Source organism: Microcebus murinus, chromosome 6 (assembly GCF_040939455.1).
Source record: "Microcebus murinus isolate Inina chromosome 6, M.murinus_Inina_mat1.0, whole genome shotgun sequence".
Taxonomy (NCBI): domain Eukaryota; kingdom Metazoa; phylum Chordata; class Mammalia; order Primates; family Cheirogaleidae; genus Microcebus; species Microcebus murinus.
In genome coordinates this window covers 59,093,390-59,121,284 of record NC_134109.1, presented here as the reverse complement: position 1 = coordinate 59,121,284, position 27,895 = coordinate 59,093,390, and the positions used below count along the sequence as shown (strand labels likewise).

The window sequence follows — 27,895 nt, the reverse complement described above, 5'->3', positions numbered from 1 at the left end:
ATAGATTCACACTGTAACTGTTTTGCTATTCAATAGGTAAAAAGCACACAAAAGCAGAAGGACACTGGTTGTCATATTACTGTAACCTTAGACACTGGTTGTCATATTACTGTAACATTAGAAAACCAAGGTTATTTTGATTTTCTTTTTGCTTGACTACATCATCTGGGTTTGACCTACTTCTTGATCCTCATCTGCCACTACTTTTTCCTTTGGCTTATAGCATCAAGTAGTGCTGAACTACTTGTACTTCTTGACCACATCACACTTTTATGACTCCATGACTATTTTCCACTCCTGAAAAACTCTTCCCTGATCTTATCTGCCAGGTAAAGGCCCATATGTCTTTGAAGTAATTATCAAAACCTGCTTCCCTGGTAATGCCATTTCCCTAATTTCCTCTTCCTCATCCTACTATCATCTCCCACTTAAAATTAATCACCTTTACTGTCATACTTTGTATATATCACTATTGCTGGACTTGTAGAGTACACTTCATTCATACATTCACAGAGCTCTCTCTCTCCCAAAACAGACTATACACCCTTGGAAGTTGTGACTCTCTGTCTTTCTCTTCCTAGGTTTTTCTCTCACAGTGCCTCCCACACAGAATGCAGTCAATAAATATTTGGTGAGTAAATGAATGATCCAAAATTGCTTAGCAATTTTGCTAATACTTAAGAAGTTTGTCATTAGTGCATTAAGTTCTCGGTAGAAGATAAAAATTTAAAAATCTCTAGAATTAAAACAATGTTAATAGAAGTTGGAGCCATATACTGAAGTCATTTTTGTGAGCTCCCACATTTTAAGAAGAGTATCATTGATTCATATTAGTAAACCTTTAAAAATTGTCTCTAGAGAACAGTAAGAGACAATGCTATTTTTGGCCATACTGGTTCAATTTCACAGAATGAAACTTTTATTATTATCACAAAGTTATTACATATGAGAGAGAATTACAATTATTGCTTTTATATTTTTTTGAAAGGACAGATTTGCTAGACCAAAACTAACATCTTTAAAGACATGCAATAAAAGTATTCCCCTAATAATTGTAAGGAAGCTCCTCAAAATAAATACCAGTATTATCAACAGGCATAAATTGACATTCCTTGAAAAGAACAGCTGAACAAATTAAAACTGATGTAGCAAAAAATACATTTGAGTCACTGTAGAAGTGTTACATCTAGGGACCCTGTTTAAGCGACTACTTTTTGCACAGACTGTAAGGCCTGGCAGCAAAAATCCAAGCCAAGGGGATGTTTAAGTACAGGAAAAAAATTTTTAATAGCAATGCCATGTCTTTAACACTGGAGACTTACATGTTCCAATTATAGTGCAGACTGTTAGGTAAATGTCTACTCTTGGAGAGGTCCTACTACAATGGTTATTATCAATGGCATGATGGCTGCAAGCATTTCAAAGACCACAAAACCTGGATTACTTAGCTAGTGAGACATTTTATTTAAAGAATTATTTTCTCTTTTGAAGCATGAATGATCATAACCATAGATCTTAGAGTATTTAACTAACAGATTTGCCCATGAAGTTTAAGATCTTCATTTAGAAAGTATGAAGAACAAATGGCACTTACAAGTCACTGAGAGCTCCCAATGGAATCACTAATGGAGGTAATGCAAATGTTCAAGCAGCAAAATTGAAGACCTCAGCAGCATCTAGACTCTCACGGCTGCCCTCTACTGCTCTCCAGTGGCTACCATTTTCCTTGCCTTATGGTAGGACAGTGTGAGCCTTCAGGGCTACAGCCACATACTGCCTCCTTTTTGGAGGGGATACCAAGTTGTATTTCCCCATGGCAACATCTGTCACTGTCTTGAGTCAAAGGTGTCTTAGCTGACTTTTCTCCCTAACAGACCCCACCCCCCTATGAAGTGAAAACCCTAATGACCTCTGAAAATCATCTTCACTAAATAATGTTCTCTAATAAAAACATACTACTAGGTTCTTCTTCTTACCTATTAAGCTCTTAAGACTTGTATCATAGTCTGATACAAACCACAAATTGGGGGTTTTCCACTCTTTAAAAAAGAAAACCTATGCTAATTATACACTTCAAAAACACAGATAATAAATCCATCCATCCTGTTTTATTACAATAAAGCACTAGCCACTATCATGGGCCAGGCACTATGTTGGAAGTTAGTGAAACACAGAGGATAAGTAAGGCTTGTTAATATGTGCACATACATGCTAAGTACTATAATAAAGTATTCTGAGGCACTGTAAACAATTTTGCATAGTGAAGCAGTTTTTTTTTTTTTTTTACAAAGGATATTTGGGTCATGAATAATGAGTATATTAAATAAAAAAGAGTAGAGATAGGCATTCTTGGGGTAAAATTATAGGCCTGAAAGAGAAGGGGATTCAGGAATAATGACTATGGTTCACCTGGGAACACAGTGTCCCAGGTGTCAGTGTGGCAGGAGATGACAGTTAAGAATGGGGGATGAAGCTGGTGAGGAGTACAGGTACATCTGACAAAACCACAGTGAGAAATAAGAGGCTGGAAGGGTAAGATAAAAAGAATTGCTTGCAGGTGATCAAAGAATTTAGAGTTGTTTCAGTAAGCAGTCAAGAGCCATCATAAGTATTTTAGTATACTGATGCTCCTTGACTTACAATGGAGTCACATCCTGATAAACCCCAGTTAAAAATTTCCTAAGTTGAAAATTCACTTAATATACCTAACTTATGGAATAACACAGCTTAGCCTAGCCTACACTTACATTAGCCTCTAGTGGGCAAAACCCTGTAACACAAAGCCTATTCTATAATAAAATTATTATAAAGTATTTTGAATCAAAATCCAAAATTTGAATTAGTTTCTACTGAATGGCATATTGCTTTTGTACCCTCATAAAGTTGAAAAATTGTAAGTTGAACCATCCTAAATTGGGGATTGTCTGTACTTAGGTTTGTATTTTAAAAGAATATTTCCAGTATCAGTGTAGACAGTAATAACATCATTAACTACAATGTAGCTATCATTTTCTGAGCTTTTGCTATGTGACAGACAGGCTGCTTAGTGCTTCACGTGGATAGTTTCGTTTAATCCTTACAATAATTCTGAGTTTGGTACTATTATTATCCTCTTTTTATAGATTAAATTAAGGATAGCCCACAGTTATTGATGTTACCTTCTGAGGAAATGATCTACAAAAGACAGTAGATATATAAAATTATGTAGTTTCTCAATAAACTAATTTTAACATGAAATGGCAATAATATTGATGGGCCCCCCTAAGAGGTTTTATAATGTTCTATCATAATGAAAGGCAACTGCATTAGTGGACCCAATCAATTACATTTCATTTAGTTTTGGCTCTCATACTTTTAAAACAGGTTCTTTACATTTGATAGCAGAACTGCAGGGATAACAAACTGTGACTAATTGAAAAATAATCATTGACTTCTGGTAATTTGTCTGATAAAGTTAAACAGAAACCCAATTCTGGCATTTACGAAAAAGTCAAATCTAAACAGATTAGAAGAAACCAAGTAATATTGGTTGTGGTAGGAAACAATATTTTAAACCTAGGAATAAAGTATTTTCTAAATATGCCATTTAATTGTATAATATCCCCCATGCTATATATTAATATTCATAATATTACATTTACATAATATACATATTGAATATATGGATACAAAGCTCAAAACTGTAACTTATAAGAATTGTTAAGAGACATGTTGCATTCCATCCACCCAAACCTCACTCTTGAGGCCCTTATTTTCTATACATTCTTTCCTGATCTTCTTACTCCAAAGTAATTTCTTTTTCATTGGAACTCTTACACCATTTTATTTATAACCCTACTAGGGTTCACTTTATCCTGTATAAATATTATATATAATTATTAATGTACATATTATTCTTTCCCTATTACATTATAAGCTTTATGAGGACAGGATTACTGTCTGATTTTTGTCTTGCATCTCTCTAAAATCCTTACTACTACTGTATAACTGATAAATATTTTTAATACTACTATATTATACTACTATATATTTAATACTACTATACTATGCTACTATATACTAAATATATTTAAATACTACTACTGTATAACTGATAAATGTATTTCAGAAATATATTTCTGAAAGAAGAAAGTACAGTTCTATTTCTTGACCTGGTGGTGGTTATATTAATAGTTTAATTGTTCATCATATAGTACATTTATAATTTATGTACTTTTTTCAAATTATTTTGTAAAAAGAATGGATAAAAAGAAAACTTAATACAAGATATGTTGGTTAATTTTCTGGAAACTTAGCTGGGTCAGGGGACCCAGGTTTTGGTCAAACACCAGTCTAGATGTTGCTCTGAAGTTGTATTTTAGATGTGATTACCATTAGACTTTGGGTAAAGCAGATTATCCTCCATAATGATATGGGCCCCATCCAATCAGTTAAAGACTTTAAGAGAAAAGACTCAGGTCTCCTGAGAAAGGAGGGAATTCTGCCTTCAGACTCAGACTGCACCAGCTGTTCCTTGGGTCTCCTACAGATTTTAGACTTGCCAGACCCCACAATTGTGTGAACCAATTCCTTAAAACAAATCCCTTTTTTCTATTAATACCTACTGTATTGGTTCTGTTTCTCTGAGAACCCTGAATAATACAACATGATTATATACTGTAACTTCTGAAAATTTCTATGTATAATATATCTCACACTGAAAAAAAGAAGCAAGGCAAATGGCTCACGCCTGTAATCTTAGCATTTTGGGAGGCTGAGTCAGGAGGATGGCTTGAGTCCAGGAGTTCAAGACCAGCCTGAGCAGGAATGAGATTCCATCTCTACAAAGAAACAGAAAAATTAGCTGCGTATGGTAGTATGTGCTTGTAGTTCCAGCTACTTGGGAGACTGAGGTAGAAGCATTGCTTGAGCCCAGGAGTTTGGGGATGCAGTGAGCTATGAGGTGGCAGAGTGAGATGCTGTTCCTTCCCATCCCCCCCAAAAAAGAATAGTATATACACGATAGTGTCATATTTAACATTTGCATATTCAGAAGTCATAGTCAAAATGTCCTTAGGATCAAAACAAATAATGATGGCTAAGATTAAATCTGAAATACCTCTCTGGTCCAATGGTTACCCAGAATCTGCCTGGTCTTCCTCACCAGTATTGCATTTCAATTCTAATTGCATGATCAAACCAACAAATTGAGCCCAAGAGACAGACAAAAAAAGTACCTAGCTGAAAAAAATCAGAGGTTACAAGAAAATGCTTTTCAGGTACAAGCAATGTAAGAAACAAGTGAAGTGAAGGAGATGTTTCAAAGCTTGAAAGACAGTCATCAATACTGACAGATTACTGTAATTCTGGCTGCCAGCATGATCGATTTGGGTAGCATATGACAATCAATATTGTCCTCATTCAGTGAACAACATTAGCTTCATAGTTACAGAAGATGTTCCTAGGATAAAATTTAAACAGTATTTAATGATCATAAATAGCACAATTTATGCTGTGGAATCTTAGTGAATACTTTAATTGAGCATAAAATAACTGACCTGTTTCTGAATGCTTGGTTTTTTCCTTAATGAGAACTTAATCTGGATATGACAAAAACATATATTTTTAAATATATACTTCTGAAATAAGTATTTAAAATTAAAACAGACATACATATACTTTAATATCTTAAAATGTCTAGTTGTAATTTATTATATAAACTTTCATTTAAAAATCAAATGACCTACATGTACGAAGTAATTTTCCCCTAATATTTAGAATACAGAACTTTGTGCATTTTTGTGAAAGATAATTATATGTTCTTTAGATTAGCAAAGGCTAGGGGTATCTCTACTATAATTTACAGCATGGGAAAACAATTTCCTATAGTTTATAAATTCAAGATTCCAAGTCATGAAAAATTTGTTTGGTCTATCTAATTTGTGTTCCAGAAGCAATTTTGCTGGTAGAAACTGTGCATATTTGCTGTTTAAATAAAATGTTCACATTATTTTCAACTGAAATTATCTCTTTATCCTAGAATTTTCTCCAATGTGGTTATTTATTAACATCTCAGTAAGATTAACTATTAGAAATGTCATGAAGTAGGCCTGAAAATCCAAACCCAATCAACCTACCAGTCAACCAAACAAAAAAACCCATTTAGGCAATTCCTTGGTGTTAGGTAGAGTTATTTTACACTGACTATAATCTTCACACATAATAGAATCAATCATTACACAAAATAATGTAACATTATTACATTTACTAAGCACACCCAAATTCATGATCTCACTTATCTTTACAATAATTCTGACACGGGTATTAGCATCTTTTTTACAGATGAAGAAAGTGAAGTTCAGAGATTCTGTGACTTAACCAAGACAAGGCTTGAGTTAAAAATTAATGTTTTCTAAGTGCAAATCCAGCTTTCATACCTTTAGTATAACATGAAATCTGAAATAGAAAACTATGAATTTGGATGTAGAAAAAATAATTAAGCCATATCCCCAACATTCTTGATTTTGTGCTTTTTAACTACTTGGTAAGGTATGTTAAATGTTGTTTGTACCTGGGGTCAGATGATTTGTGTTTGTTCAGTAAATTGAGTTTCTGTGTGTGTGTGTTTGAGTTTCTGTTTTATGACACATGAGGCAAACAGAATTTTGCATTACAATATGATCTAATTCTATCTCATCACTTTCCAAAAAGATTTAAGGCACCTTTACTTTTAATGCAAGAAAGTATAAACTTTTCCATATCTACCTCTGTGTTCTATTTTCAATTGTGTCTTAAATGAAATGCTGGAGGACACCAACCCTCAGGATGAACATTAGAATCAGGTGAACTGTGAAACAGGCAAAGGTCAGAAAGTAAACATCCTTGGTGAAGCTAACAATGTGGATAAAATTATTTTATGGATAATAATCTGTACATTCTATGTAAGACTGGTTATCGTTCTAGAGATATTCAGGAGACAATATATTAACTGAAAAGTATACTCCAAGAAATAGATTAAAACCTCAAAGTTTTTATAAAATTATAGGTTGAGTATCCCTAATGTGAAAATCTAAAATCTGAAATGCTTCAAAATCTAAAACTTTTCGAGCTCCAACATGACATTCAAAGAAAACACTCACTGGAGCATTTTGGATTTCAGATTTTCAGATTAGGGATGCTCAACCAGTAAGTACAATGCAAATATTCCAAAACCTGAAAAAAATCTGAAATCCCAAACACTTCTAGTCCCAAACATTTTAGAGAAGGGATACTCAACCTGTATTATAATGAGATGGAAATCAAAGGAATTAGGATTTAGAAAAAGTAGATTAGGAAAGAGAGAATCTGTCAATAAATACCTTGTTTTATACAAATGAAAAAGATACTGTATCTGAGGAGTGAGTGGAGCTGGAATTCCTACAAAGGCATGTGGTGTATGGACCTTAAAAATGGTAAACTGTGAGTATAGGTTTTATGAATTTCATGAACTTCCTCATAGCTTATTCCTATCTGGGTGAAGCGACCCGAGATTCCAGGTCCTAAATACCTGAATCAGAAAATGACCCTGATTTCTGGGTGAGTTCAGCAGGGTACACAAAAATTCAGAAGGGTTTTCTTGAATAGTTCTTCCAAATGCTTCAAAACAATACTACAAACAGACTACCAAGTCTTCAAAACTATCTTCAAAAACAATCCACAGACTGTATAGTAAAAAATAAGTGATTTAGAAAATAAACTTTCTCCTTGTCTATACTACTCACTGAATTTGTCCACTGAAATTTCTTTTCAATTGGTAGATCTCTATTTAACGGATTTCTCCAAATTTTATTTTTGTTAAGAAACAATTCAAGGCTTGTTTCAATTCTTATCATTTCACTAAAATGACTACTTCAAATTTGAGTTTTCAATTTAAAGTGAAGATATAAATGCCACAAATAAGAAATACTATATAAGCTGGATATGGTGGCTCACACCTTGTAATCCTAGCATTGTGGGAAGCTGAGGTGGGAGGATTGCTTGAGCTCAGGAGTTCAAGACCAGCCTGGGCAAGAGTGAGACCCTGTCTCTACCAAAAAGAAAAAAAATCAGCCAGGCATCGTGGCATACACCTGTAGTCCCAGCTACTCAGGAGGCAGGAGGATTGTTTGAGCCCAAGAGTTGAGTGAGCTACGATGATGCGACTATACTCTACTCAGGGCAACAGAGTAAGACCTGGTCTCAACAATAACAATAACAAAAAATGAAATATTATATGTTATTAAGCTTAATCAAAGTAACATGTCATGATCCATCTGTAAGTCCATTTCATAGTGTCAGAGTACATAAGAAATTACATAGGAATCAGATTGCTTAAGTCAATTTTCATTAAAAGAAGAATGTATACATGTTAGACTACCAAGTTATGACAATAAATCCACTTCATGTGGAATGGAACCTAAGATTTTTTTGAAAGCTTTCCTTTTGAAGCTTAACAACATTTATAGTTTATTATGTAATAGGAAAATTATAAACTATTTTTAATCATATAGAACATGTGTATTGAAAACAAATTTATTTTAGAAAGGAATATCAGAAAACAATTTAAAATTTTAAATTTTGTGCATGTTGTGTGCCAGGCACTGTTTAAAGAGCTTTACACATACTGACTCATTATTAGTTCTCGTAACACGAGCTATATATTATTCCTATTTTATAGACAAGAAAATTGAAGTTCAAGGGGTTAAATAACTTTCCCAAGGCTACAAAGGAAGTGGTGGCCAGCATTTGAGTGTAGGCAGTATGGCTCCAGAAGCTATGTTCTTAAGTACTCCATGTGCTCTCATACTTCTATGTCTTTGTGTTGTTCCCTCTGCTTGGAAGGCTCTTTTTAATCTTCTTCATCTGATTAACTCTTATCTGTCCTTCGAGATTGGTTCAACACTTACATTGCTCAGAAGTGTCTCCTGATACCACCACCCCTTCCAGCTGAGTGAAAGGTCCTTTGTTATTATACTTTTGGAATACCCAGGCATACACCTATTAAAGCATGTATATGGAAAACAGTCTGTTTTCCCAGCTAGACTGAGTTATTTGCAATGACTATTTGGTTATTTCTGTACCTCAACAGTAGCAGGGTGCCTGTCAAATAATGTGACTCTAATTAATTAACCAAAAGATTAGTACTGATTAAAAGTATATAAAAGAAAATACATCATTCAAATATCATAACTGTTCCAGTATTGGGGAGGAACTCTACCATCTATATATATAAACAAACAGAAAATAAAGTTCTTAACAATATATAAGACCTTTGAAAGAGACATATATTAGAGTAGAAACCATATTGTTAAAAAAAGGATACAAATTTTGATATAATGGAATCAGTGATTTCAGAGCACGGCTTGCATTTATAGCTGTTGCTCTAACCATAAGGGGTAGAACTTTTCCATTCACAATTGCACCATCAAAAAGTGGACCAAAGAAGGGAACCTGGTTGAGAAATTAGAACATAATTTTATATTCAAATTATAGAAATATTTTAAGAGCAATCAAGACACTGTGCATACAAAAGTGTTTATGCTTCTCCTTTAGTTCTTCCTTCAGTAAAAATACTACTCAAATTCAATTTATTTTCCACGATGGGTCACTTATACTAAGATAAAAAATATCAAGTCTAGGCCGGGCGTGGTGGCTCACACCTATAAGCCTAGCACTCTGGGAGGCCAAGGCGGGCAGATCACTCGAGGTCAGGAGTTCAAAACCAGCCTGAGTGAGACCCGTCTCTACTGAAACTATAAAGAAATTAATTGATCAACTAAAAATATATATACAAACAAAAAATTAGCCGGGCATGGTGGCGCATGCCTGTAGTCCTAGCTACTCGGGAGGCTGAGGCAGTAGGATCGCTTGAGCCCAGGAGTTTGAGGTTGCTGTGAGCTAGGCTGATGCCACCGCACTCACTCTAGCCTGAGCAATAAAGTGAGACTCTGTCTCAAAAAAAAAAAAAAAAAAAAAAGTCTACAGGGTGTCCATTCAAAAGAACTATGTGCTTCATGTGATTAGTTTATACATACTCTGCTGATTTTCAAATTTTAGTAGTTTCAATTATAAACAAATGTCTAACACTAGAAGTAAATTTCCTTTTCTCCTTTGAGTGAACACAGAAAAGATACACATTCTTATAACACAGAAAGTTAGTTTTTCATTATTTTTGTGTGATACCAGCTTTACTATGGAACCTAAAATACTCATTACATGGTTTATTAGAAAAAAATCTATGTTTTGATTATTAAATGTCATTTTTGTCAGGTGACTGAAAAGTTTCAAAACAGTTACTCTATTTCAAAATGCTTAGCACAAATGACAGGTAAAGGCAAGGACATGGGCTGCAGATAACATGGTAAACATTTTAAATTCTGTGGTGACATATTGTCTCTATTGTATATTCTTCAACTTTTAAAAAAGAAAAACCCTTTAAAAATTTTAAAAAAACATTATTAGTTTGTGGGGTTTATAAAATTAAGCTATGGGACATATTAGTTTGCTGATCTCTGGTTTAGATAAACCCTCAAAAGACTGCCTATCAGCAAAATTCACATATGGGAAACTTAACCCAATTCAAGGAATTCTGAAGATTCATGATCAACTGTCAAAAAGTAGGTTTTCTATAAACTAATTCAGTTAAAAAAAAAAAAAAAAAAAACGAGAAAGGAACACACCAAAATGCTACTAAGCTTTTATTATCCTGAAAGAAAATACTTCTGCAATAGTGTTTGAACCCTATGGCATCTATAGGACATTCAACTGTAGAATATAGGTAACAGGCTGGTAGGTAATAGGCTGGTTTTTTTAATTTGTAGAATCCTCATTAAGTGACATGACCAAATAATCATGTAATCTTAGTAAAATGCATCAATTAAAAATATAGGAATCATACATTCCTATTCTAAAGGAAATAATTACTTCTTACTGTGTTTTTTAGGAAACCGAATCATTCTCTTAATAAAAGGTAAATTCTTTTGTGAGCTTTGGTACAAAGGAACTTATGCTCTGGTACTACCTAGACACCTCCGATTTGAACACAGTTTCTTCCTATTTATCCTGTTTTAGCTCCTTTTGAATCAGGCTTAGACAATTCACATAGCTACCAGAGTCTGTGTTACATTTCTCCTCATTTTCACAACTTATTGCCTAGTCCGATTTTTCTTCTATGAGATGGAAAGAAACTCACAAACCCCTCCAGAACTCAAAATAAATTACTAAAATGGAAGATAAGGAGTTCTTACCTCTGGTTTTTTCATTATCTGGATACTGAACATGTGATTTTTCATTGGATATATTACAATAAGGACATCACCAAATTCTGTAGGAATAATTCCTCTCCTGTAGTCTCTAGTATGCTCTGACCAAACGATGTGCACTTCATCATTTCCTAAATGTCTCAACTGGAAAACCAAGAAAATAATTTATAGTGCTTTATAAAAGCTCTGTGAGTACAGTCATATAGCTACGGACAATAAGCTATAAAAACAGAAAAGATAAAGAAGCAAAAAAATTGTTAAATCTCATTTGATCGTTTTCACAACACGTGAAACGTGAACACTCAAAGACATTAGGAGATACTGCAGAAGACCAGATAATTTCAATTGTCCGTCATCAATGGGAAACAGAGAACTTCGATAAAAAAGATTCACATACAGCCCCAATACTCCCCTGACCTAGCAACTCTACCAATTTTCCACTACCAAACACTTTAAAAGATGACTTAAAAAGGTGTTTTAAAAGAGCGACTGATTTGAGATTCTGAGATTCTTCTCCTTTTATCCTGACTACTCTCTGGAAATGCTACTGAGCAGTGTGAGGTGGCATGAGAAGGCAACAGAAGAGAAGTAAAAGAAATAAGTAATTCATACATTGGGCAATCATCTATTAAGATAAAGTTGATTATGTTTGGTTTAAGAAATTTATTTCTAGGTTTTCTTTGCCCATGAAACTTAAATTCTTCCAAATAGATGTCTTGAGATTCGTTAGATTCTCAAGATGTTAAACATTTGTGGTGCTTACAAAGGTGTTCTGGCAATCAAAGTTAACATTATGATAATTAAAATAGCAAAAAAAAGCAAAGCATTCAAAAGTTGGATTTCTAATAAGTTATTGGAAAATTAACTTAATGCCAATTAGTCTTGAGTTTTCTTCATAAAGACTAGCATATAATCATGAATTTTATTATAACATTTCATTACCCTAGTCCATTTATTGATTCTGTCACTGCAAACACTTGAGTCCACTTTTGGTGCATAACTTACATAGGCTTTTCCATTACTTTCAGATAACTGAATACACTGCAGGTGGGAACATTTGAAAGAGAAAACTAGGGATAAGTTTCATCACCATTTACATTATAAACTAATACACTGGCAATTTCTGTTTTTGAAATATGTCATTTATTTTCGCTTAAAGACCATAAGGCAGAAAAAAAATTCCTGTGTGATTTAAACAAAGAAAGGAGTTAAGTCTAATTAGTGAAAGGCTCTCTTCTGTCACTTCTTAACCCTGGAATAACTCTTTATACCTGTGTGTATATACACATATACACACACAACTTGAATGATATAAATGTGGGACTCGGGCTTTGTGACATTTTTAAAAAGCAAAAAAGATTACAGAACTTAGAAAAGCCATGGCTCTATAATTTCATTTTTTAATCAAAATACTTTAAAAATATCCTTCCTATACAGCCATGCCCATGTGTCAGCTTCCCTAATAGGTTTATGTTAACTGAATACAAAAGAAATGTGAAATAAATTTAACCAGGAGGGATGATCCAATCTAATTTTGATACATTAATGTCATATGCTGTACATGTTACAATAGCAGCCAGATCTAATACTAAGCTCCAGGCTATACTGAGATTTCCAAATGGCAGATTGTTCTAAGTGATATCAAGTATAATTGAAGTAATAAACGATAGTAAAAGCTGAGCACACTGTCAGGAAGAATTTAAGTATTTACTTTTTAAAATTAAATGAGTTAGGTTAGGAAAGACAAGACAACTGAAATAATGCAGGTCTCAATTTACAGAAAATTCCTTTTATTTATCTGCTACATTAACCCTTGAACTCTTGCCAAAACTATCTATAATTTCTAGTGCCCACTTATCTAAAGAAACAAGAGAAAGGGGCAACTATACTTTCATCTTACAACCAAAGCTTGTATTCAAATATCTTCCATACAATATTAAAAGTCTGTTAAGAAAGTTTAATGGAAAAGAACAACATATGTTTGCCAAGATGTTGTAATGAAGATTTCTGGCACAGAACCATGCATATAACAAAGTTATTCTAAACATGTTCAAATATTTTAAAGGAGAGCATCATTAAAATCCCTTATCATTTATATTCAAACGCTAAAAAGGTAATTATTTTAGGTTGTCAGGAGGAGGCACATTTTTATATCTTTAAAACCTGTTATACAGTAATTAAACACAAATTGAGAAATTGCTACTCTGTTGCCTGGGCTAGAATGCAGTGGTGCCGTCACAGCTCACTGCAACATCAAACTCCTAGGCTCAAGTGATCCTCCTGCCTCGGCCTCTCAAAGTAGCTAGGATTACAGGCATAAGGCACCACACCTAGCCAAGAATGAATTTTTAATGGTTAAGAGTTAATAGAAATTTCAGGTCTATGTATATTTAACATATTTTATATATATACTATTTTATATTTATTTTATTTATTCCTTATCTCTTAAGAACTTATAAGATTGTGTCCCATGAATACTCAGCAGGTTTTCCTACACTTTGAAAACTCTCAAACCTCCCTACATTTTTTTGACCCAGATGCTAATTCATTTATATTTGACAGTACAAGACTTCTGTACATGGGATAGGTCTGTTAAAATGACTGGCAATGACACTACTCTTCTAAATTCACTTCAACTGCTGTTGAAGTCATTTGGGCATATATTAATAATATATGCTACAGATTATCATTATTAATGAAGATAAAGCAGCTAAATGAAATTCAACATGTACACAACTGAAGTCCTTAATACACTGTAGAATGTTTATATGGGCAGTGATCTTAAAATTCTAATTTCCCGCCCAATATAGAGTGCTACGATATTCCTGAGAAATAGATATCCTGGTTCTGCTGGAATATTTCTAAGATTGGAAAGTTTACCAATTTACAAATCAGTCTATCTCAAGGAGCTATAGTCATTGAAACATTCTTTATACTATGCTAAAACCTACTTTCCTGAAGCTAGTTCTTCTAAAATGAGCCTTATCAATATCCAATCTGTATTCTATATATTATCTTTTCAGATAATTGAAGATCAGTCTAATACATTTCTTTTCCAGGTTAAAAGTGTTATTAGTTGTTCCTCTTATACTTTAAAAACATATTCATAATCCTGGATTATTATCTCAGTTTACTGATGTTTCTATTAAATTGTAGTGTACAGAATAGAATATACTGTCAATATACACTCTACTACAGTAAACCCAACAGTGGGACTGTTTCTTCCTTTGTTCTAATCACTAAATTATTTTTTGTATTTTTATAATGTTGGCTCAAATGGAACTTTTAGTCAATTCAAACCCCTGAGTCTTTTTCTTAGAAAGTTCTTTTAAGCAGGTACAACTGACTGCTAGAACTAAAGAGAGGATTTCATATTTATTCCTACTATATTTTCCCTTGCCAAGTTCAGATTATCTTTAAATTTATGAAGGTCTATTGTTAGCCTGATTCTGATAGTCAATGTGTTGGCTCACTCTTTCCCAGATTTGAGTTACCCTTAAATTCAAATTCTTGTGTGTTCATTTAGGTTTTGGACAAAAATGTCAAATGGGACAGGTTTGGGGTAAGAGCCTTAAAGCAAGTCATTAGAAACTTTCCTCCTGGTTAAAAAAAAAATACCCAACATTTATTAAGGTATTTATTTATTAAGTGCTTACTATTTATGATAATTTATTTAATGTTTACAACAATGCTACAAGGTAAATATAATTATTATTATTTATTTTTATGACAGAGTCTTACTCTGTTGCCTGGGCTATAATGCTGTGGTGTCAACCTAGCTCACAGCAACCTCAAACTCCTGGGCTCAAGAGATCCTTCCGGCCTCAGCCCCCTGAGTAGCTGGGACTATATGCGCTCACCACTAATTTTTAATTAGCCCAGCTAATTTTTTCTCTTTTTAGTTGCCCGGCTAATTTCTTTCTATTTTTATTTTATTTTATTTCTATTTTGCTGGGACTGGTCAAACTTCGGACCTCAAGTGATCCTCCCACCTGGGCCTGCAAGAGTGCTGAGATTACAGGCGTGAGCCCCCATACCCAGCCTATAAGTATAATTATTATTACCACTATTTTTACAGGTGAGGAATTGAAGCTTAAAAGGATGAAGTAACTTGCCTCAGGTCATACAACTAGTAAGAGCCAAGATTTTAAGCCCAGGTAACCTGGCTCCAGAACCCATACTTTAACCATTTCCCTGTATTGCTTCTTGTTAAATAACTAATTTATGTATTTTCAATATAATTACACAATCAGTCATGAATATACTTACCATATTATTAAAACCACATTTCTTCAACTTGTCCACAACTTAAGTTAAATATTTTACACAATCTATTGTCTTCCCTGACATAGTAATCCTATTAAAACGAATTAAGTTATTTTGATGTGATTTGTTATGGTGAACTCTTGGTGGCTCCTAGTGATCACTACTTTATAATCTAAGTGCTCATAAACCATCTGTTTAAAATAATCCTATTTTGCCAGGCATTGATATGGAGCTCATGAATGTTGGTAATTTCAACAGTCTGTGGCCTGCTCCATTTCCTTTTGTGGAAAAATCAGATGTTTGTCCATTGCTATAGACTGAATGTTTGTGTCTTCCCAAAAGTCATAATATTGAAATCCTAACCCCCAATGCGATGATGGTATTGGGAGGTGGGGACTTTGGGTAGTGATTAGGTCATGACAGTTCCTTTATAAGGGATGTATGCCCTTAGAAGAGACCCCAGAGAGTTCACTTGCCCTGTCTGCCATGTAAGGTTACAGCAAGAAGATGGTTGAGTATCTGGTGGTTCCTCACCAGATAGTCAATCCACCAGCACCTTGTTCTTGGACTTCCCAGCCTCCAGAACTGAGACAAATAAATTTCTGTGGTTTATAAACCACCTAGTCTATGGTATCTTTTTTATAACAACCCAAATAGGCTAAGACATCCATCTTATAACAGTGCTATCATTCTCTACGATTATCAGCATGAATTCCAGAGTCAATTCTAGATTTCCTCAGTGCCATAAAATATCATTCATCTGGTGCTAGAGACTATACTTCATGTAAATTAACTATATTATCTCTCTCACAAAATCGGCTTACTCTTCTACCTCCCCATTTCTGTACAAAAGCACCTAACAACTAATTATAATCATTCAGGATCAAAACCTGATAGTCTTTTTTGATTCCTTTGTTTTCCTTACTATGTCTCTAACAAGCTCTTCACTTTTTTTTTAAAGTATCACATTCCTTTTTTATACTTTCCTTCCTATTTCCTCTACTGTTATCCTAGATCAGATGGTAGTCATACTACATACCTGGACTAGTTCAAGAGTTATTAAAACACCTTCTCTCTTCCTTCCTTCCCTCCCTCCTTCCTATCCACTTTTGTAAATGCAATGATAGGTAAAAATAGACATATACTCCACATATATTTCTCTGAATGTACATAATAAAGAACATGTATTTATAACAGCACTAGAACTAAAAGTTGAAGAACACGTAGAAGTTAACTAGGCTAGGCAGTTACTTCAGGAGATAGTGGAATTATAATGTAGAAATTGAAATTTAGTATTCTCACTGCCCCAAGCCCCCATTCTTTCCCCCACCTTCCAGACACTCATATTAAGCAAAACATATACTATCATATACCTCTCAATCATGTGAAAAAACATACTTTCATATACACTGTAATAGACATATATATTTTCATATATTCACTTGCTGTCTGGATCATTTATTTGTAGCAATTAAGAAAACCTTCTTTACTTTGGGAGTTTGAGGCAGGAGGATCACTTGAGGCTAGGAATTCAAGACCAGCCTGAGCAACATAGTGAAACCTTGTCTCTACAAAAAATAAAAAAGTTAGCTGGACATGGTGGTGTATGCCTGTAGTCCTAGCTACATGGGAAGGTGAGGCAGGAGTCTCACTTAAGCCTAGGAGTTTGAGGTTGCAGTGAGCTCTGATGATGCCACTGCACTCCAGCCCAAGGAATAGAGCAAGACCCTGTCTCATAAGAAAAAAATCCAAAATATCAAAAAAGAAAACCTTCTTAAGAGCAATACACATGGCATCTAGTACCATGCCGTAGCAGAGTGGGGATTCAATAAACACTGCTCACTATTAAAAAGATAATATAACATTCCTTATCTTGGCAAACATTTTCTATCATTAGATAGTACATAGCATAAAAATAGAATTATCTGCAATTATGGCATTTATTTAAATACACCACTTTGAGGGCCGGGCGTGGTGGCTCACGCCTGTAATCCTAGCACTCTGGGAGGCTCAGGTGGGTGGATCGCTCAAGGTCAGGAGTTCAAAACCAGCCTGAGCAAGAGTGAGACCCCATCTCTACTATAAAAATAGAAAGAAATTAATTGGCCAACTAAAAATATACAGAAAAAAATTAGCCAGGCATGGTAGTGCATGCCTGTAGTCCCAGCTACTCAGGAGGCTGAGGCAGAAGGATTGCTTGATCCCAGGAGTTTGAGGTTGCTGTGAGTCAGGCTGATGCCACAGCACTCTAGCCTGGGTAACAAAGTGAGACTATGTCTCAAAAATAAACAAACAAACAAACACACCACTTTGATAATGACAAAGGTGTCTATAGATAGTTCTTTTGGTTTGCGGCTATGGTACCATAGGGTAGTCTACTCAACAAACATTTATCAAATTCCAATAGGCCTGGTTCTAGGTGCTGAGGATATAGTAGTAAGCAAAACCCAAAGACAGGGTCCTTGTCCTCATGACATTGATATTTTAGTGGGAGGAGTCCGATAAACATATGTAAAAATAAATAAATAGGATAACTTTATACGGTGATAAGTGCTATAAAGAAAATAATCTAGGGTAATATGATAAAGTTCTATAGTAGAAGGCTGCTTCTTTAGCTAGGATGGTCTGGAAAGGTCTGAGAAACTGTCATGTGAGTTTGAGAGTAGAACAATGAGAATGACAAAGCCTGACAATGTGGGGAAAAAAACATTTCAAACACAGAATATTAAGTATATACAATCTCTGACATGTAAATGAGCCTGACATGTTGGAAGGTTAGAATAATAGCCAGTGAGGCCAACTGCAGCAGGAAAGGGACAGAAGAGATCAGAAAGATAGGCAGGCAGGTGGCCAAATCATGTAGGCCACAGTAAGAATTAGAATTTATTGTACATGCAATGAGAAGTCACTGCTATCCCATTCAAATTATACCATTTATAGCAGTGAGATAAATTTGTGCTGAACCATTTATATTTTCTGGTTTCTCTATCCTCCATTCTTGTCATTAGGAGTATATTTGTAAAAATTGGGGTTAAAGGTATAGTCTATAATAATAAAATAGAATTATTTTTTATAAGGTTGATTGTTATATTTGGGACTGAAACCATCAGTATAATTTCACAGGATTATGAACTTTACTTTTATTAAAATAATGACAAAAATTTTATTATTCCTTAAATTTGTTTTTTTGAATTCATTTTCCAGATTACATTTTGTATATAGTTATTTGGACAGTATCCTATATTTCATTTCTATATAAAATAAAGAAAAGTGGATTTAAAATTAAAATCAGACCAAGCTGGTCTACAAGTTTCATTTATTTGCGAAACCATTGTGACCAAATTTCAAGACAGAAAATGAAATGCTGTCTGTTACACTAATAGTATTTCAGAGGAAACTGACTTAAATAAAGTGCTTCTTTCCCCTCTTTTGGGGGGTCCAGGAAATGAAAGATAGACTAGAGAGTCCAACTAAGTATGTTACAATTATCTCAACTTGATCTTCATCAAACTTCTAAAAGGATGATTCAGCTACCTATGAAGCAAAGTATCAGCAAGTGGCTAGAACAAGGAGATAGAGGAAATGAGAGAGGCTCCTGTGAACACTTTATACCAATGCCTGCAGCACTTTTGATTTTTAGGGGTGAATACACTCAGTTAAGTGGAAATTATTTTTAACCATTTTCCATCAATCTTCCTCAGGTAGAGATAATTTATAGAACAGATGGCTTGGACTAGGGTTATATCAGGATTTTTGATATGGTGGTATATAATATTTCTAAGAGAAACTTTGCTAGACTGAGTATTTGGTTAATTTGTTCAAAAAGTATAATCTATGTTGTAAAAATTCTGCTGCTACTGTCTTGAGCCTTGAAAAGAGTTCTCTTCAAAAGAAATAAAAATGCTATACTTCAATAGGTCCAAGGACATTTGCTTTCCATTCTGAGAAAATAAACGTTTTAAAGCAATTTATAAATCACCAAATGATATTTTAAATAAAAAGTCAGAACTAAAATTAGTTTCTATAAAATGGATATAAATGACTTTCTCCTACCAAGTTTAAAACAAAGAACTAGAGTCATAAATAATTCTGCTTGCCAGAGGCATGGCTATTTCTTTATACTGACTGTCGACTATCTAATTTAATTAGAGGTATTAAACTTCATGCCGAGGTCAACAAGCCTTACTTCCTCCAATATTACACTTCAACCAGTGCTCATTAATGTGTCTACTGAATGGATTAACACACCTAAAGATATATGTACAAAGGACAGGGGGGACAACCTAATGATAACCAATTGTTCATTTGTAATAGGACACATGTTCTAGGCTTCAACTTATTACCACTAATGTGGAATTTATTAAATTCAGGAGAAAAAATACCAATACAGGAAGTGATTTTTTTTATTAAGGAGAACTGCTATAAGACAACTGGCTTCTATGATTAAGTTTAAACATTTAACCTATTAAAAATAAAGTGATACTATAATGGAGCTAAAATATAAGCCTGTTATTTAGAAAAATCTTATATAGTAGGTCTCTAAGGAGCAGATCAAGGGCAAGAATCACAGAAAATAGGGAAAAGGGAAAACCAGTATATACAGAAATCAATGTTTATAAGTTTTTTTTATGTCTATGAAAAGAAGGTTTAGACTAGTTATACTGAATTATAAGATCAGGTAAATATTCCCTTTGCTGGACTTAAAAGTTGCCTGTCATTTCTTAAAGAAGAATCACAGTATTAGGAGTTATTACATGACTACATTATTCATACATATAGAATTATTATTATTATTTTTTTTTAGACAGAGTCTCACTTTGTTGCCCAGGCTAGAGTGAGTGCCGTGGCATTAGCCTGGCTCACAGCAACCTCAATCTCCGGGGCTCAGCGATCCTACTGCCTCAGCCTCCTGAGTAGCTGGGACTACAGGCATGCACCACCATGCCCGGCTAATTTTTTGTATATATATTTTTAGTTGGTCAATTAATTTATTTCTATTTTTGGTAGAGACGGGGTCTCGCTTAGGCTGGTTTCGAACTCCTGACCTTGAGCAATCCGCCCGCCTCGGCCATACATAAAGAATTAATTGAAAAAGTTTCAACTTAGTCTGACATTGATAGAGTAGACTTGATTTAAATTACTACTTAAGAAAATAAGACATTTCTGCAAAGAAATATACAAATGGCCAATAAGTACATGAAAGGATGATTAACATCATTAGTCAGTAGAGAAATGCAAATCAAAACCACAACAAAATACCATTTCACACCTACTAGGAGGGCTGTAATTTTCTTAAAAAATGGAAAATAACAAGTGTTGGCAAGGATGGAGAACAATTGGAACCCTCCTTATATATTGCTGGCAGAAGTGTAAAATGGTGTAGCTCTTGTGGAAAATAGTTTGACAATCCTTCAGAAAGTTAAACATACAATTTTGGGTATATTTTAGATATAGACCTAGGAGTAAAATTACTAGATATACCCCAGATAATTTAAAAACAGTGCTTCAAACAGTGATTCAAACACCAGTGGTCACTGCAGTATTATTCATAATAGCCAAATGGTAGAAACAATCCACGGTCCTTTAATAAATGAATGGATAAACAAAATGTGACACACACACACTAGATTATTGGTCATAACAAGTAATGAAATTCTGACACATGCTACAACATGAATGAACCTTAAAAACATGATAAGTAAAATAAGAGAGGCACGAAAGTACCAATATTGTATGATTCCACTTATATATGAGGTTCCTAGAATTGGAAAATTCATAGAGAAAGTAGATTAAAGGTTACCAAGGGCTAAGTGGAGGAAGGAATGTGGAATTGCTATTTAATGTGTACAGAGTTGCTGTCTGGAACAATAAAAAAATTCTGGGTATTTCAGTTTCTAGTCCAGCATATAAAACGCTTAGAAGTCACCACTTTGTACTAACAAGTAAAAAGTCAAACAAGCTGAAAAAATCAACAATTCTTAGATTCATCAGAGAAGGGAGGTCACAGGGAAAACTGCTCCCCCTAGCCCGGACTCAACTGGAGAGAGGAGAATCACAGCTTATTGGAGCAGACACTTTCACAGAATCCAGTGCCAGTATAGGAAAACCTGAATTGTAACTGAACTGCTGAAGGCTCAATGTAGACAAGTCTGAGAGTTAAAAACTCCAAGGAATGGGCAAAGGACATGAACAGAAACTATTCAGAAGAAGATAGACTAATGGCTAACATACATATGAAAAAATGCTCACCATTTCTAAACATCAGGAAAATGCAAATCAAAACCACAATGAGATATCACTTATCCCCAGTAAGAATGGCCTTTAACAAAAAGTCCCAAAACAATAATAAATGCTAGCATGGATGCAGAGATAGGAACACTCATGCACTGCTGGTGGGACTGCACACTAGTGCAATCTCCGGAAAGCAATATGGAGATACCTCAAAGAGATACAAGTAGAACTACCATTTGATCTAGCAATCCCATTACTGGGCATCTACCCAAAGGAAAAAAAAATTCTATAAAATAGACATCTGCCCTAGAATGTTAATAGCAGCACAATTCACAATTGCAAAGATGTGAAAACAACCCAAGTACCTAACAATACATGAGTGGATGAATAAAATGTGGTATATGTATACCATGGAGCTCTACTCAGCCACAAAACAATGGTGATCTAGCATCTCTTGTATTATCCTGGATAGAGCTGGAGCCCATTCTACTAAGTATCCCAAGAATGGAAAAACAAGTACCACATGTACTCACCATCAAATTGGTATTAACTGATCAACACTTAAGTGCACATATAGTAATAACATTCATCGGGTGTCAGGCAGATGAGAGGGGGGAGGGGAAAAGCAATTATTAAAAATACACTAAAGCACCTCTTCTTAAAAAGGCCTGCCCTCAGAAGAAACTAATATACTAGAGCATAACCTACCTGGGAGAAGAAAAATACCCAACTCCAGCTCCCTATAGTCATCCTGTCCCACCTAAAGGGTGAGGAGGAACTGAAAAGCACTGGTGAAATCCACAATCCAGGGGCACATGTTCACCAAAAGACTGAATCCTAATTACAGGACAACAGAATGCTTCCTTCTTCCCTCATACCTTACCTTCATACCACTGTAGGCCTATTTACCAGTGTTCCTTTCACCCAATGTATCTATGTCTGGATTTCAGCAAAAAATTACAAGGCATACTAAGAGGGAAAAACCATGGTCTGAAGAGACTGAACAGCATCAAAAGCAGAGTCAGGGCCGGGTGCGGTGGCTCACTCCTGTAATCCTAGCACTCTGGGAGGCTGAGGCAGGAGGATCCCTCAAGGTCAGGAGTTCGAGACCAACCTGAGCAAGAGCGAGACCCTGTCTCTACTAAAAATAGAAATAAATTAATTGGACAACTAAAAATATATAGAAAAAATTAGCTGGGCATGGTGGCGCATGCCTATAATCCCAGCTACTCAAGAGGCTGAGGCAGGAGGATTGCTTGAGCTCAGGAGTTTGAGGTTGCTGTGAGCTAGGCTGACACCATGGCACTCTAGCCAGGGCAACAGAGTGAGACTCTGTCTCATAGATAGGTAGGTAGGTAGGTAGGTAGGTAGGTAGGTAGGTAGATAGATAGACAGACAGACAGATAGATAAAAAGTCAGATGTGGTGGGGATTAGTAGACTGGGAATTTAAAACTATGATTAATATGCTAAGGGCTCTAATGGAAAAGGAAGACAACAAGAAAGAACAGATAATGTAATCAGAGATGAAAATTCTAGGAAATAATTAAAAAGAAATGCTAGCAATAAAAAACACAGGGACAGAAATGAAAAATGTCTTTCATTGCTCATCAGTAGACTAAACACAGTGGAGGAAAAGAATCTCTGAGTGTGAGAGTATCTCAACAGAAACCTCCAAAACTGGAAAGCAAAGAGAAAAAAGACTGAAAAAAAGAGAACAGAATATGTAAGAATTGTGGGACTACTATAAAAGATGTAAATACACATAACAAGAATACCAGAAGGAGAAGAGAGAAAGGAACAAATTCAATATTTGAAGCAATAATGACACAGAATTTCCCCCAAATTAATGTCTGACACCAAACCCAGATTCAGAAAGCTCAGCAAACAATCAAGCAGGATAAATGCCAAAAAACTATGAGGGCCAGGTGTGGTGGTACATGCCTGTAATCCTAGCACTCTGGGAGGCCAAGGAGGGCGCATCACTCAAGGTCAGGAGTTTGAAACCAGCCTGAGCAAGAGCAAGATCTCGTCTCTACTAAAAATAGAAAGAAATTAATTGGCCAACTAAAAATATATAGAAAAAATTATACAGATACAGGCTGCTGTCAAAAAAAAAAAAAAAAAAAAAAAAAGAAAAAAGAAAAAATTAGCCAGGCATGGTGGCGCACGCCTGTAGTCCCAGCTACCGGGAAGGCTGAAGCAGAAGAATTGTTTGACCCCAGGAGTTTGAAGTTCCCGTGAGCTAGCCCAACACCATGGCACTCTAGCCCAGGCAACAGAGCAAGACTCTGTCTCAAAAAACAAAAACAACAAAAAAAAAACTGCGACTAGGCATATCATATTCAAACTTCAGAAAATCAAAGATAAATAATAACTCTTGAAAGAAGCCAGAGGAAAAAAATATCTTATCTACAGAGTAGCAAAGATAAAAATTACTTCTGACTTCTCCTCAGAAACCATGGAAGCAAGAAGAAAGTAGAGTAAAATACGTAAAGTGTTGAGAGAATACCCCACCCCCACCAATGTGCCGATGTAGAATTCTGTGCCTGAGAAATTATTCTTCCAAAGTGTAAGAAAAATAAAGACTTTCTCAGACAAACAAAAATTGAGGGAATTTGTTGCTTGTAGACCTGCTTCCCATGAAATGTTAAAAGAAGTTCTTCAGAGAGAAGGAAAATGATATAGGTCATAAACTTGGATCTACGTAATAAAAGGAAGAACATCAGAGAATGAGTAAGAGAAAATAAACACTTGGGCAATCATTAAAAAAGTTAGAAAGAAAAAAAGTGTAAATGATATGCTAAAAAAGGAGAAAAAATTTAACAGTATAAAACCACTCAATTAAAACCAGAGAAGGGGCTGAGCGGGGTAGCTCATGCCTGTAATCCTAGCATTCTAGAAGGCTGAGGTGGGAGGACTGCTTGAGTTCAGGAGTTTCAACTGAGGAGACTGGCCTGAGTAAGAGCAAGATCCTCTCTCTACTAAAAACAGAAAAATCAGCCAGGCGTGGTGCCATGTGCCTATAGTCCCACCTACTCAGAAGGCTGAGGCAGGAGGATCACCTGAGCCCAGGAGTTTGAGGTTGCTGTGAGCTATGATGATGCCACAGCACTCTACTTGGAGTTACAAAGCAATACTCTGTTTCAGGAAAAGCAAAACAAAACCTAGAAAAGGCAGAAAAAGTGAGAAAGACAAAAAGAGGAATGAAGAACAAGGGCAACAAATAGAAAACACTAAAAAATATGGTAGATATTAATCAACTATATCAATAATCATTTTAAATGTCAATGTTCTAAATACACCAATTAAAAGATTGTCAGAGTGGAGCTAAAAACAAAACACCACTAAAATATTGTCTACAAAAAACCCACTGTAAATAAAGACACACAGATATTAAAAGTAAAGGGATGAAGAAAGATGTTCCATGCTAACTCAAATCAAAAGAAAGTGGGAGTAGCTATACATTAAGTTCTGGCAGAAGACAGATCAGAGCAAAGAAAGCTATCGGGGATAAAAAGGGGCATTACACAGTGATAAAGAAGACAATACTCCAAAAAGATGTTACAATCTTTAATGTGTATGTGCCTAATAACAGACCATCAAAATATGTGAGGCAAAAACTGATAAACATGCAAGGAGAAATATACAAATCCACTACTATAGTTGGAGACTTTTAACACCCCTCATCAAAAATAGACAGATTCAGTGGCAGAAATTCAGTTAAGAATAGTTGAACTCAATACCACCATCAATCAACTGGATTTAATTGACATCTACAGACTGCTTCATGCAACATCAACATTATTACACATTCCTTTCAATCTCACATGGAACATTCACCAAGAGAGACCATATTCTGGGCCATCAAACACACAGTAGCAAATTTAAAAGAACAGAATTCATACAATATCTGCTCTCAGACCCTAATGGAATTAAACTAGAAATCGATAACACAAAGACAGCTGGAAAACCCTAAAACACTTGGAGATTAAACATCACACTTGTAAATCACACATGTGTCAAAGGAAAAAAAACTCAAGAGACATTTAAAAATATTTTGGACCAAATGAAAAGTTCTGGAAAGGGATAGTGGTAATAGTTGCAAAGAACTGTGAGTATACTTAAAGCCAGTGAAGTAGATAAAATAGTTTTTAAAAGTGGTTTAAATGATAAATTTTATGTTGTATATATTTTACCACAAAAAGTCTGTCTATATTTATAGATAAAACAAAATATTAGTATTCAAGGTTTCATCTCTCAAAATTCTCCAGTTTATTGGACAATTTTAGAGGATAACTTCCATTAGACCTCAATCATTTAACAATTCTAACACATTGTTACCATCTCCAAAATTTGTATTATTTGTTATAAGGAATTTTTAAACATCAACTTCAGATATTACTTCTTAAATAATTAAAAACAAAACCTCTAGAGCAGAGAAACAAGAGAAAAGAGCAAAGCCTACAAGAGATGTGGGATTATGTGAAGAAACCTAATGTGAGGGTCATAGGGTTACCAGAAGGGGAAGAAGAAAACACTCAAGGGTTGGACAAGCTATTTGAAGATATAATAGAGGAAAATTTCCCAGGCCTTGCTAAAAATCTCCAGATACAAGTTCCAGAAGCTCAAAGGACCCCTGGGAGATTCAATGCAAACAGGAAGACATCACGACCAAAATATCAACTAAAGAGGCCCTTCCAGGAGCTGGAGCTGTAAGACAAAAGTAGGAAGTAACATACAAAGGAAAGCCAATCCGAATAACGCCAGACTTCGTTACAAGCAAGGAGAGACTGGGGCCCCATTCTCACTCTTCTCAAACAGAATAATGCCCAGCCTAGAATCTTATTCCCTGCAAAGCTAAGTTTTGTATATGGAGGAGAAATCAAGACTCAAAATCAAGAAATCAAAAGTAATAAAAGACAAAGAAGGTCACTATATAATGTTGAAGGGTACAGTTCAACAAGAAGACATAACAATTCTAAATATATATGCACCCAACCTTGGTGCACCCAGATTCATAAAGCAAACTCTACTTGATCTAAATAAATGGATAAACAACAACACCTTAATAGTTGGAGACTTAACACCCCACTGACAGCACAGGACAGATCCTCCAAACAGAAAATCAACAAAGAAATAATGGACTTAAACAGAACTCTAGAACAAAAGGGCCTGACTGACATTTACAGGACATCTACCCCACAACCACTGAATATACGTTCTTCTCATCAGCTCATGGGTCATTCTCTAAGATGACCATATCCTAGGACACAAAGCATGTCTCAAACAATTTAAAAAAATAGAAATTATACCATGTATCTTTGAAGACCACAATGGAATAAATGTAGAAATCAATCCTAACAAGAGTCCTCATTTCTACACAAAGTCATGGAAACTAAACAACCTTCTGCTGAATGATCACTTTATAAATGAGGAAATCAAGATGGAAATCAAAAGATTCTTTGAACTAAATGACAAAGGAGACACAAGTTACCAAAACTTGTGGGACACAGATAAAGCAGTCCTGAGAGGAAAGTTTATTTCCATTAATGTCTATATCCAAAAGTCAAAAAGATCACAAATAGACAACCTGATGAATCGTCTCAAAGAGCTGGAAAAAGAAGAACAGACCAACCCCAAACCCAACAGAAGTGAAATCATTAAGAGCAAATCAGAACTAAACGAAATTGAAAATAGGGAAACCATACGGAAGATTAATAAAACAAAAAGTTGGTTCTTTGAAAAACTAAGCAAAATTGACACACCTTTGGCTAGCTAGACTAACAAAAAGCAGAAAAGAAAAATCTCTAATAAGCTCCATCAGGAACAATAAAGGAGAAATTACAACAGATGCCCTGGAGATACAAGATATAATCTACGTTTTTTAAATTATTTATTTATTTATTTTTGAGACAGAGTCTTGCTTTGTTGCCCAGGTTAGAGGGAGTGCCGTGGCATCAGCCTAGCTCCCAGCAACCACAAACTCCTGAGTTCAAGCAATCCTTCTGCCTCAGCCTCCGGAGTAGCTGGGACTACAGGCACGTGCCACCATGCCCGACTAATTTTTTCTCTCTATATATATTAGTTGGCCAATTAATTTCTTTCTATTTATAGTAGAGACAGAGTCTCACTCTTGCTC

The 27,895-nt window shown here is 35.0% G+C and overlaps 1 protein-coding gene across 9 annotated transcripts in view; it reads right to left on the bottom strand.

The window, feature by feature from the left end:
- The window catches only part of RALGAPA1 (Ral GTPase activating protein catalytic subunit alpha 1), a 225,162-nt gene that overhangs the window by 20,515 nt on the left and 176,752 nt on the right, over nt 1-27,895 (bottom strand). For 7 of the 9 annotated variants that reach the window (XM_012736523.3, XM_012736520.3, XM_020285777.2 and 4 more), the window contains 2 exons: nt 11,244-11,402; nt 9,320-9,447 (listed from right to left, as the gene is read on the bottom strand). In XM_012736523.3, coding sequence (XP_012591977.1) covers nt 9,320-9,447; nt 11,244-11,402 — 287 coding nt within the window. Of the gene's footprint in view, nt 1-86; nt 7,795-9,319; nt 9,448-11,243; nt 11,403-27,895 lie in introns of those variants that run through there. The other 2 variants (XR_012919733.1, XM_076004091.1) reach the window with 2 other exon arrangements.